The 13,108-nt window shown below is 50.5% G+C and overlaps 1 protein-coding gene across 1 annotated transcript in view; it reads right to left on the bottom strand.

Annotated features, from left to right (window-relative positions):
• GRAMD2A (GRAM domain containing 2A) overlaps nt 1-13,108 on the bottom strand; it is an 82,954-nt gene that overhangs the window by 32,975 nt on the left and 36,871 nt on the right. Inside the window, exons 2-3 of the mRNA XM_084640916.1 lie at nt 9,629-9,742; nt 8,359-8,416 (exon numbers count right to left, since the gene is read on the bottom strand). Of these exons, the coding sequence (XP_084497042.1) occupies nt 8,359-8,416; nt 9,629-9,693 (123 nt within the window). The 5' untranslated portion in view covers nt 9,694-9,742. The remainder of the gene's footprint in view (nt 1-8,358; nt 8,417-9,628; nt 9,743-13,108) is intronic.

Genomic DNA, 13,108 nt, shown 5'->3' with positions numbered 1-13,108 from the left:
TCCCCCTCACTTCCTGTTTCATTCCACACTGGGACTGATATTCGCTTGTCAAGGCGCAGGGAGAGTGCTGAAGGAATTGGCGGCTGTGATTGCAGAGCCACTGGCCATTATCTTTGAAAACTCGTGGCGAACCGGGGAAGTCCCGGATGACTGGAAAAAGGCTAATGTAGTGCCAATCTTTAAAAAAGGGAAGAAGGAAGATCCTGGGAACTACAGGCCAGTCAGCCTCACCTCAGTCCCTGGAAAAATCATGGAGCAGGTCCTCAAAGAATCAATCCTGAAGCACTTGCATGAGAGGAAAGTGATCAGGAACAGCCAGCATGGATTCACCAAGGGAAGGTCATGCCTGACTAATCTAATTGCCTTTTATGATGAGATTACTGGTTCTGTGGATGAAGGGAAAGCAGTGGATGTATTGTTTCTTGACTTTAGCAAAGCTTTTGACATGGTCTCCCATAGTATTCTTGTCAGCAAGTTAAAGAAGTATGGGCTGGATGAATGCACTATAAGGTGGGTAGAAAGCTGGCTAGATTGTCGGGCTCAACGGGTAGTGATCAATGGCTCCATGTCTAGTTGGCAGCCGGTATCATGTGGAGTGCCCCAAGGGTCGGTCCTGGGGCTGGTTTTATTCAATATCTTCATAAATGATCTGGAGGATGGTGTGGATTGCACTCTCAGCAAATTTGCGGATGATACTAAACTGGGAGGAGTGGTAGATACGCTGGAGGGGAAGGGAGGGATAGGATACAGAAGGACCTAGACCAATTGGAAGATTGGGCCAAAAGGAATCTGATGAGGTTCAATAAGGATAAGTGCAGGGTCCTGCACTTAGGACGGAAGAACCCAATGCACAGCTACAGACTAGGGACCGAATGGCTAGGCAGCAGTTCTGCGGAAAAGGACCTAGGGGTGACAGTGGACGAGAAGCTGGATATGAGTCAGCAGTGTGCCCTTGTTGCCAAGAAGGCCAATGGCATTTTGGGATGTATAAGTAGGGGCATAGCGAGCAGATCGAGGGACGTGATCGTTCCCCTCTATTCGACATTGGTGAGGCCTCATCTGGAGTACTGTGTCCAGTTTTGGGCCCCACACTTCAAGAAGGATGTGGATAAATTGGAGAGAGTCCAGCGAAGGGCAACAAAAATGATTAGGGGACTGGAACACATGAGTTATGAGGAGAGGCTGAGGGAGCTGGGATTGTTTAGCCTGCAGAAGAGAAGAATGAGGGGGGATTTGATAGCTGCTTTCAACTACCTGAAAGGGGGTTCCAAAGAGGATGGCTCTAGACTGTTCTCAATGGTAGCAGATGACAGAACGAGGAGTAATGGTCTCAAGTTGCAGTGGGGGAGGTTTAGATTGGATATTAGGAAAAACTTTTTCACTAAGAGGGTGGTGAAACACTGGAATGCGTTACCTAGGGAGGTGGTAGAATCTCCTTCCTTAGAGGTTTTTAAGGTCAGGCTTGACAAAGCCCTGGCTGGGATGATTTAACTGGGAATTGGTCCTGCTTTGAGCAGGGGGTTGGACTAGATGACCTTCTGGGGTCCCTTCCAACCCTGATATTCTATGATTCTATGATATTCGCTTGTCAAGGCGCAGGGGGAACCCTGCCCTCCCTCAGGCAGCCATGGGCCATCTCCTCCACCAACAGCCCTTGCTAATCTGCACTCAGCCAACGAATGCCTGGATCGAAGCGGCAGGCTGTAGCACCAGCTGGAATTCCAGCAGAGAAGACGCCCTCTGACAGAGCCTGCCACCACGGAGACAGGTAGAGGAGTCTGAACCAGAGCCACCCGACCTGGGAACCACTCACAAGGAGCCCTTGAAAGGAGCTCTACATGCCCTGGGTTTGGCATACGACCACAGCAACCTTAACCCCAGGCACCAGACACAAGGTAAGCTGGCCCTTTCAGAGAGCTGGGGCTCAGCATCGCCTGTGCCAAGGTTAGCTCACCTCTCCAGGTGAAGGAAATGACACCAGGACAGGAGCATGTGACTAGACATCAGGCCTGCTGGAGAATATGAGGTCAGCCTGAGTTCACTCAGAGAGGTGCTGCTGGGACAAGGGCTGGCGACAACTCTCCACAGCTTCCAGACAGGCAGCCTGTGAGAGACACCTGTTAGGAGCAGGAAGCTCCAGCTAGAGGGCAGAGAACCTGGAGAGGGGGCTATCAGCAACTGGAAAGACTTTTGAGCTAGAGGGAGGACTACATGGCTGCTGAAGGGCTTGCTGGGCCTGGGGAAGGGGGTTCTGCCTGGTATTCTTTAGTAATTAACCACATCCAGAAGGGGAGCAGTATTTTGATGTGGTGGCTGGTTTAAAGTGTGATTGGAAGGTAAACTGAGGCAGCACCAGGGCCCTAAGTCAGACTAAGCAAGTCCTGGCTACACATCCCCAGTGTAGAACTACTTGTAATTAAGGATAGATTCTGTCTGTTTTTTCCCCCACAAAAGGCATGGTAGGTCCATCACAGAAACAGGAAAACCACAGTCCCTGCCCCAGAGAGCTACCATGCCAAGCAAACTGCTTGCTTATTACTGTCATCTTATTATTTTCCTGTATGGTTCCACCTCAACGGGTGGGAGGTTCCAACGGCATGCCTTCCCTGCCCCTTGCCTGTAACCCTTCTAGACACCGATGCATACTCTGAATGCTCTTCAGCTTATTTTTATAAATATTTCTGTCTCCACAAGCCAGCCCAGCTGCATCAGGTCTGCAGAGGTCACATTGCTCAGGGGTCTAGGATCATGTAATGAAAACCTCCCGCAATCAAGGCCCTTCTTCTGCTGTTTGTATTTTGTTTAAAATTTCCAAGGAATGTATCTGTGTTTATTGCAAACATTTGAAAAAATGGTGAAAATTGGTGCCAAAAATTAAGTTCCTAGATTTCTGGGCAAATATCAGGGTTAATACTTGGGATGAGAGGACAAAATAAAAAGCAACCGCGCGTGAGAAGTGGGCCCAGAAATGAGAGAGGTGGAAGGAGCAAAGGCACCAGCTCCTTGTGCTGCCTCCTCCATCTCTTCCGCTCCCGGGCCTACTCTAGAGGGAGAGATGGCAGCTAGGTTCCCTGTCCCAGCCAGGTCAATGAGCGCAAGCTCTCCTTCCAGAGCCGGGAGCCACGTCCAGGCAGTTCTGGCACTTTTCTGTAAGGACGCAAGCACAGATGTACAGGTCTGTGCGGGTGTATCTTTCATTACATTTTGACAGGTTTCAGAGTAACAGCCGTGTTAGTCTGTATTCGCAAAAAGAAAAGGAGTACTAGTGGCACCTTAGAGACTAACCAATTTATTTGAGCATAAGCTTTCGTGAGCTACAGCTCACTTCAGCTCACGAAAGCTTATGCTCAAATAAACTGGTTAGTCTCTAAGGTGCCACAAGTACTCCTTTTCTTTTTTCATTACATTGCCTTACTCTAGCAGACAGCCTCGCATTTACACTCAGTCTAATTTATTGTTTACATAAAACACCTCTACCTTAAGTAACACACTGGATTTTATTAATATAATCAGTATTTCCATGGACTTGAGTGGTCCAGAGAACAAAAAAACCGGGAAGTAGTCAAACAGTAGCTAGAATTTCAATAAAAAAGAAAACCGAGCGCAGATGCACATGGGAACAGAGGCAAAGCTCTCTCAGCAAACTGCTGAATTCCATTCACTCGTTCTCAGCTGCTGTTGAGATAGTTGTTGGGACTGTTCTATAGTTACTGGAAAGCAGAAGCAGCAAGAAAACCTGTGTGCTTACCAAGGGCTGAGCAAACCCAGGTACGCCATCACGCTCAGCCAAACACAGAGCGGCATTTGAGTGGGAAAGCCCATTCAAACCAGGACACGTCCTGAGGGAGGCCAAAGGAGTTAATTTTTAACAAGACCAGATTTATTTCAGAATGAGGAATCACCCGTAATTCCTCTTTCTAAAGAGGGATTAAAGTGCAGTGGCACCAGGGAGGGTCACTCTTCAGGCAGGCTCCACCCCGGCAGACAGGTGGGTCCCCATAGAGTCAGCTGGTGCAATGCCGCCGACTTCAACCACCTGAGACCTGCCCACACCAGCGCTGAACTTAGCCTGGAGGAGAGGCCCCTCCTTCCATCAGATGAGGGGCTTCCTTTCTCTTCTCTCTTCCTTGTCATGTCCTGGGACATGCCTTCCACCACAGGACTCCTTCCCTCTGCCTGCCCTGTCCAGCATTCATCTGCCTTTACAAAAGCGAACAAGAAAAGCCACAGCAGTAACTCATGGCCAAGCCTGAAGTGCCATTGAGCACCCAATGTGGACACGACACACACAAACACTCCCATCTTCCTGAAGAAAGCTCCTTTTCACATACAGTCCCAGAGGTCAATCACTGCGGCATGTAAGACAACCTGCCGGAAGGAGGCATCACCTGTCCCTCACGTGGTCTTGTGAGCATTCAGCTGCGCACTACCTCTGACAAATAAGGATGCCCAGATCACAGACCATGCTGTACCTGATCTAGATGAGAAAGTGGAGAGCAATTATTTGATTCATACTGTGTTAAAATGGCAATACAGGCTCACCTCAACCAGAAAAGCTTTTGGCCAGAGAATTCAGAGAATAAACACCACCGGTGGTTATGAAGCTTGAACAATATGGAAAAAAGTCCTAAAATGACACTTCAGTATAAGACTGAACGAAAAGGGGAGAGAAAATGGTGCGATTAAGGGCTGTGCGTGCCATGCTCCCTGCTCTGTTGGCACAAGGCTGAGATGTGCAGTTTATTAACAAACACATTTGGAATCAGTCAGCCAACGTTGGTAACACATTTACTGAGCAATGTGGCACTCCAAGGACCTCACTTGTCATGTATTATTTAGCAGCACTAAGGAGTAGCTGTCAACAAACACTATTCCAACACCAGCAGTTACAAGGCATGTTCCCACATCAATGGAAAGACAGCAGCATTAACCTGCACACGTATGGCCCAACATTCATCTGCCTTCTCCATAAGAAAGGTAGCTGCCCTGCAGCAGACAAAAGGCAGCTCTCAGCCAGAGGATCACTACTGTCAGGCCACACTGCCAGATATCCAGGGTGATGAGGAAAGCGCCATCAAGGAGTTAACATACTACAACATTCCAATGCTACTTTAAGGCACAGTTACATCAGCACTGTCTGCATTTCAGCAGCCTCACTAATGAACGCTAACCATTCTTCACAACGCCCAAGTCTGCTATTAGATAGAGCCTATATAGTGCTGAGCGTGTGTGCCAGGAGAGTTCCCAGCTCAGCCTCTGGCTGCCTCTAAATGTAGTTATCACAAGGTTCCTTCTGCCATGTGGTCTGGCAACATCTCATGCCATGAAGATTCTGACTTGCAGTACGCTTGCCATGAGCTTCCTTCGACTGGGACTGAGGCAAACTGCTAACTAGGGGATCTCTATTTTGGACTAGAGAGGCCACAATGCATCGCTGGAGGGGACCTGACCCATTTCTGGCTACAACTCCTGTTCAAAAGCTCTGCTTATATAAAGAATCCTTTACCTTTAGAGATGCTGGAGAAAGCTTACATCCCATAGAACCTTGGCTTCACGAATCTCCTACCACATTACACTCTTAGGAACGACTCAGTACTATTAACTGCTGACACCTTTCCCTCCACCTCCCTTCTTATCCCTTTACTTCTCCTCTCCAATCTACAGGAGAGGCGAACTGCAGAGATCACCCTCACGTGCTTTCTTTACCTGCAGTGACTTAACACCCCTGCTTGTTCTCTCACAACTCCACATGCAAGCCTGTTAGCTAACTCAGCTATTCGTATCACAGCATTGTATCAGCTGGTATCTCTCCTCTATCAAGCAACATCTTGGTGTCAGTTACATTCACTATACATTGTGGGTTCAGACTAATGAGCAGCTTTTTTAAACTATTCCCTTTAGTATTGAGGAGGATAAGTTCAGCAATGAGGTCAGCAAGTTATGAGGGATAGGTGGGGAGCCACGAGGCCCATGGTGTTTGACCCCACAGTGCTGTGGGGTGAGCTAGAGCAGGAACCTAGGTTAGCTTGATCCAACAACTCTGCCTTGGAAGACGTGGCTCAAAGTTTATCCACACACTGTGCCAGCGACACACCATCATGTATGTTTTCTAATGGGACAGACTAGACTGTTCACAGAGGCGGGATATAACCTACCAAGCAGCCGTCTGAGATGGACTCTCGCCAGGTCTCATTGCCCTTTGAGCCAATACAATTATCTCAGATTTAGTGCAATTTTATCACCACTTTATTTAATCAACGGATACTATACCGGCTTAAAACGGAGCACTGGGGAGAGAGGAGTTAACACTTACAATGTGTCTACGTTGCAGTAAAAGACCAGCGGCATGGCTGGCTCGGGTCAACTGACTGTGGCTTGTGTGGCTCCAGCCATTGGGCTAAAAATCACAGTGGAGACGTTCAGCCTTGGGCTGGAGTCTGGGCTCTAAAGCCCCTCAAGCGGGGGAGGGTCTCAGAGCCCAGGCTCCAGCCCACGCTCAAACGTTTACACTGCTCTTTTTAGCAGCTGACCTGGGCTCAGAGTTGGTGCAGTGGGTTTTTTATTGCAGTGTAGACATACACCCAGCCATTTACCCACCACAGACCGGGCCTGGAAGAAGATTAAAAGACATAAGGAGGAGCTGTGACCGACACACTGCCTTAAAACACTTCCTGCTCCCACTGGGATTTCCCTACATATGAGTGTATTGCTTCCTCTTCTTGAGTATGCAGAAATAACCTGCTTTGAGTGGCTAAAATGTGGCTGAGGAGAGGCCAAAGGTGAACCACCTGTGGTCTCCGAGGCAATATATACAATGCCTCAATGATATCAAAGCATCATGGTCTCTTACGAACGTCCACCTTGCTCAACAGGAGTTCCAAGTGCTGTCCAAATGCTGTGGATGTAAATAACTCACGTTCTGGAGCTATGCTTTATGGAGCGGATTCCCCACCTTGAGCCACGGTTCAGGTATAGGGCCATTTGTGCGCATGGAGATGAAGTGCTACTGCAGGTCTTTAGACTCATTAAGCTACAGCAGAGTAGCTCAGGGCATTGGTAGGGATTTGTTTCCCCGTCCTACACAGGCAACAGAATTTCTCAAATGGCTCTGTATGTACACGTACACCCCCCCCATACAGGGTAAACTTACAAATCACAAACTAAATATACTGTGACTCCATGCTAACAAGTGAGCATCATGTCAAAAAGCAGACATCACTGAGAAAGGCAGACAGCTGTATGCGAGCAGGAGACCCGCTAATTACAGGGCAGGGGCTACACACAGACCCTCTGTCCAGAGGCTTTTCCCCTCAGGAGCCAGTCACACTGCTGTTTTGATAGGGGTTAGACCCCTGTGTTACAGTGTGACACATATTCCATAGCTAAGAGATGGACAGCCAAGTGATGATGCTTTCCATAGTATATTCTCATTCAGGCAGAAATGCGTCTCTGACTTTCCAGCTCTCGTGCTCTGTAACACTGCCAATGTTAGACTGTGCTGCAATGAAACTGAACTGGGTGTCCAGCCGACTGGAGGCAGCTCCCGCACTCTTGGAGAGAGGTCACGTTACTGACAGGGGCTGCAGAGGAAGGTCCACCAGCTCCAGGCCCAGAGATGGCTGTGGTCTCTCGGAAGTGGGCTATGGTGCACTGGGCTATCACGGGCACAACGAGGGCTCTGTGATAGACAAGGCTGCCAGTGCACACAGACTAGCTCACAGTCTTATCGTCAGACAGTATTCTGCATGCCCTAGCGGAGCAGCCACTTGAATGACTTTTAGGCCTCTAATCCTCATTCTCTCTTCTCCCCATGTGCAGAAATTGGTAGTGGCAGGAAAAGGGACTGGCAGTGTAAATACATAGCCTCCTGGATTTGTAAAGGCGGAAGATACAAGCAGGCATGGGGGAGAAGAAGAGCACATACACCTGATCCTGCTCATGCCAAGGGAAAGGACGCGGCAGGTGCAGCAAAAGAAGTTGTGGAAGGATGAGAGTCCCAACTGGGGCTGAGACCATGGAATCCAGGAAGTGCAGCAGATGGCAGGGTTGGGCCTCAGGGGAGCAGCAAAACCTCTAAAGACAGCATCCCCATGCGTAGCAGGATTGGCCCTAGACCCTGCTCCCTGTATGGCACTCACAGGGCAGGAGTTCCTGTTCAGCGGTCAACACCCAGCTATAGGCACTGCAGAGCCTCTTGGTCAGTCACACAAAGGTGCCTTTGCCCAACACTGACCCAGACTGGCAACAAGACAGTAAACACTTATCTTCACATGGCCACCCATCGCATGGCAGCCATCACCTGGGAGGCTGAAGTAATGGTTCAAATGCACCACGGGCAGTGTTTCGCCCCCGACTCACCGCTTCTCTGAGACATTTCTTTATTTCTTCATCCTTCAGAGCTTCATTCAGATGCAAACTGCAAGAGAGAGAGAGAGAGAGAGAGAGATCCTAGTTAAGTGAAAAGCCATCCATTGGACACCCCCACTCCTCTCCCCAGAGCAGATACAACAGAGGTATACAACATAATGAATGGTGCTGAGAACTCAGCCTGGGGCAGTTAATAAGAGAGCCCTTGAAATTAAAAGTGAGGAAATACCCGTGCGATAGGAGCTTCCTACCCCACCCCCCCCGCCCCAGGCCCCTGGTCCCTTGTGCACACAGTATAATTAACCTGTGAAACTAGCTGCTGCAGGAGACAAACAAGTAGCTCAGGGGAATAGAATTGGACATATATATGAGTCATCTGCAGTGACGCTAGCCAGGGTAAAAGATATAATGGGTGTAAATTCTTGCATTTCAGGATATAAGCTGAACGCTAGCTGGAGTCAGGTAGGAATCTTCCTCTCATGGTTAAGTAGTGGACAATTTAAGGTGTTATGCCAGGTAGCAGGTATGAACCATCCAGCACTGGCCACCGCCAGACAGGACACTGGAGTAGATGGACCCTCTGTGCGATGGGATACAAATCTTTATATTCACCCCACTTCGGGGACTGAAAACTACGAGTGGCCTTGGGACCCTACTCTAGATCACAGCAAGGGACCCAGCAACAGGTCAAGCGAATTACTTGGTATGTTTAGCATCCAACCCTTAACTGCTAATGTGGGATTCTCCTGTGAAAGGCTGGCAAGAGCTTCCTACCTGCTGGGTTTCATTTCACATGCCAGGGCCAGCTACGGTTGTTGATAGAACTTGGCACACAAGGAGAAGGGCAAATGTTTGGCAGGAAACGCCAGGCCCGGCCTAGTTTAATAGGATTTCTCAGCCCTTCACTGATCTCCCACAGAGCACACTGGAGTCATGCAAAAAGTGTATTTAGAAGGCCCTACTCCAGTTATGAATGTCAGGAGAAAGCTCCTTCACTGACCCTGCTGCTGCTGTAACATGCAGGAACGTGGCTGCATCCCTGGGAGAGGAAGAGATCAGAAGAGGTTATGTGGTCACACCCTGGGAGGTATGCTGCACTGAGAGGGCCAGCACATCTCAGGGGAAGCTGTTCACAACCAGTACTTAAAATAAAACCCCACCCTGTGCGTGTCAGAGAACTAATTAGCTGATCACAACCAACATGGTTTCAGACTTTAATCTGTCATCAGACCCTACAAATCCAAACCATTTCAGAGCTCACCTGCCATCCAGGGCATCCAAGCTCTTCTCCTTATGAGGCGCCTCCAGTTTCTCCTGGCTGTGCATGAGCTCAGAGCTCTTCAGGGAAGCTGCTTTTTCATGCACCGGCTTTGTGCTGCAGACATACAATAAAACAGGAAGTCTGTTAGTTCACCAGCGAGGGGGGTTGGGGGGGCAGCGGCATTAGCTATGGCGGACAGGCCTCTAATTCCATGGCTTTGAAATCCTCAGCATTTCGAACCACTTCCATTGGCAGCCGAAGTATTTTGCTCTGCTGCATGCAGCTGCTGATGGAATTATAGGCAGAAGAATTAAGGCTGCTGACAGACCCAAGCCATGGACTTTCTATACATTTTCAGCAGGCCTGTGAAATCTCTTACCCTGAGCTGTAGCTCACGAAAGCTTATGCTCAAATAAATTTGTTAGTCTCTAAGGTGCCACAAGTACTCCTTTTCTTCCTGCTGGCTTGCTAAAACAAATAGCAGGAGAGGGAAAAGGGCTGGAGGAAGCGAGCTGGCTGTTAGGAGAGTGTTTGAACTTGTAGAAAAGCTTATGTAGAGATGGTCTTTAAAACTACAATATGAAACAACAGCTCAGGGCGACAGAGACCGCACCAGGCACCTTGCTTTGGAGCTCAGTGGAGACTTAACATTTGGCTCTTATTGGAGGGAAATGACATTTGAGAGAAATGCTATGGGCCAGCTCCCCAGGTGTCAATAAGCAAGCATTGTTCAACAGGAGTCACTGAAGCTACGCTGGCTCACGCCAGCTGAGGATCTAGCCTGTTTCACAGATAGCTGGGTCACTTTTACAGCTCTTTCCAGTCAGCCCAACTGCTATCCAAGCGGTCAATTCACTTGGTAGCAGAGGAAAGGCTGAGATTTACCCCTCCTCCCACTGCCTATTTTTAAGGTTTTTTGCATTTTATTGACACGACAGAGGTGGAGGAAGCACGTCTGTTTGACCAGAGAACTGAGGGACACTCTGATGCAATAAGGAGTGGCTGTGATGCACACATTTCTGCTTGAATGCAAGGTTTCCTTTGGGGATGAGTTTGTCATCCAGGTGTGAGCTCCTATAAATCACCCAAACCACTAGCGATATCAGCCCCACCTACTGTTCCATGACTCCGGCCTCAGGCCGAACATAAAGTAAAACAGACACCATTTCCCAGACACCCTTTCCAACACCACCCACCCTCTGCCGGAAGCAGCAGCTGCCTCCCATTCAAGTTTCTTATCTGCTACAACCAGGCTTATCAGGCAGAAGTGCCGCAGCATGAAGCAGTTACCAAACCAAAAGCAAACACGATCCCAGGGCTGCCCGCAGAGGGTTATCACCTGAGGCCACAGAAATGACACTTCCTCTTTGTACGGCTGGATACTACAGTGGAGTCTGGGTTCCTAGCTGCGACAAGGAAATCAACCAGACAGAGGCTAAAAGGGACCACACACACAACAGGGGAACAGAAGGAAGCAGCACGGAAGTGAATGACTAATTAAAGACACCGAGATTGGGACGAGGACTAACAAAGTGGAGCTGGGGAGACAGCAGTTCGGTTCGGGGCAATGCTGAGGAAGGACGCTGTCAGGCAATTTAGGTGTGTGTCTGCACCACAAAATCCAGTTGTGATCATAGGCAGTGGGTAGAATAGGCCAGGGAAGACTTGGCACTGCTGCCCACCCGCCACAAGACACCTGGGCTGCAGTAGCCCCACCCCTTCACCGAGGCCTCCACTGCCTGCACCTCCTCCACTCCACCCCCACCTCCGGAGGTCCCCACTGCTCTTGTCATGTCCCTCCTCCTCCTCAGGGCGGGGGGAGTGAGGAGGGACGCGGAGAGCCAGTGGTTTGGCCAGGGGCCCAGTGGCTTGGGGTGGGGGCTGGCGGCTTGGGCCGGCGCTGGGGGGGGGGGGGCTGGCCTGGCACTTGGGGGGTTGGTGGCTCAGGCCAGTGCTGGTGGGGGGGCCGGTGGCTCAGCTGTGTGGGTCGTCAGGGGTATGGGGGCTGGTGGCTCGGTGTGGTGCTGAGGCCGGCCTGGCACTTGGGGGGGCTGGCAGATCAGCCCGGCGGCCTGGTAGTAGTATGTTGGGGGGGCCGGTGGCTTGGACCCATGTGGCTGGGCCAGGGCTCCTCTGGTTGTGGGGGGGCCCCTCAGGGCTTCTCCTGTTAGGGAGGTAGGATTTCAGGGCTCTGGCATGTGGGGCGGGGGCCCTTGGGGAAAGGGGCGGGGCCGGCAGGCTGGCCTCCACAAAACAGGGGTTCACCACTGCCCACGGTTGTGATCATTAGGTCCCCACAGAGTTTAACGATGACTGGCTGACTTGACGGCAGACTAAACTTGCCCTCATTTTCACTGATGTGGTTGGCATCGCAGCAGCTAAGCCAGCCAATAATTAGGGCCCTACCAAATTCATGGCCAGGAAAAACACGTCACGGACTGTAAAATCTGGTCTCCCTCTGTGAAATCTGGTTATGTGTGTGCTTTTCCCCTACACTACACAAATTTCACAGGGGACACAAGCGTTTCTCAAATTGGGGGTCCTGACCACAGTTGTCAACTTTCATGCAGTAAATAAGCACCCGGACTTTCACAATAAGCCAAAATTCAAGCTAATCCCATTTCAAAACAAGGCCAAAACAAGCCAATCCCTAAGAACCTCAACACTCTATGGGACTAGATCCCCCCAGTGTGCAGTTGGACTGTGGTGGGCCTGCTGTGCACCCGACTCTCTCCCCTGCTTGCCCCTTGCTCCTGCTTGCCCCCCTTGTCCCCCCTTGCCGGGAGCTGATCAAAATAAAAGCAGCAACAAGCTACAACAAGCCAAAAACTAGCCAACAAGCAACTCACAAGCCAATTAAGCCAAAAACAAGCCCAATTTCTGTGTTTTTTCCGCGGGGTTGGCATGTCTGGTCCTGACCGAAAAGGGGATTGCAGGGGAGTCACAAGGTTATTTGAGGGGGAGGTTGCGGTATTGCCACCCTTACTTCTGCTCTGCCTCCAGAGCTGGGCAGCTGGAGAGGGGCAGCTGCTGACTGAGGGCCCAGCTCTGCAGGCAGCAGGGCAGAAGGAAGGGTGGCAATACCACACCATGCCATCCTTCCTTCTGTGCTGCCTTCAAAGCTGGGTTCCTGGCCAGCAGCCACCGTTCTCCAGCTGCCAGGCTCGGAGGCAGTGCCGCCAGCAGCAACAGCGCAGACCCCCCACCCCACACAATAACCTTGTGACCCCTTGTGAGCCTGGAGGGAGTGCCAGGATGGCCCTTGCCTTGCTCCTGGTCCCCACTTCCGCACCCTGCCCTGCCCTGCGGTTCCTGGCTACTGATTCTAGCCCAACCCTGGGCTCTGGACTGCGGCTACCAATTCCGGCTTAATTCCTCAGGCCTGACTGCCTCTAGCTCTAATCACTGAACCCAACTGCCTACACCCTGCCCCACAGAGCTTGCACTCTCCAGTCAAGAGGCAGAGAGAGGCAGGCACGT

The sequence above is a fragment of the Lepidochelys olivacea genome (genome assembly GCF_965140295.1).
Source record: "Lepidochelys olivacea isolate rLepOli2 genome assembly, chromosome: 10".
NCBI classification, from domain to species: Eukaryota; Metazoa; Chordata; order Testudines; family Cheloniidae; genus Lepidochelys; species Lepidochelys olivacea.
Note: the sequence above shows the minus strand (reverse complement) of the source record. Positions and strands in the feature narration are given on the sequence as shown.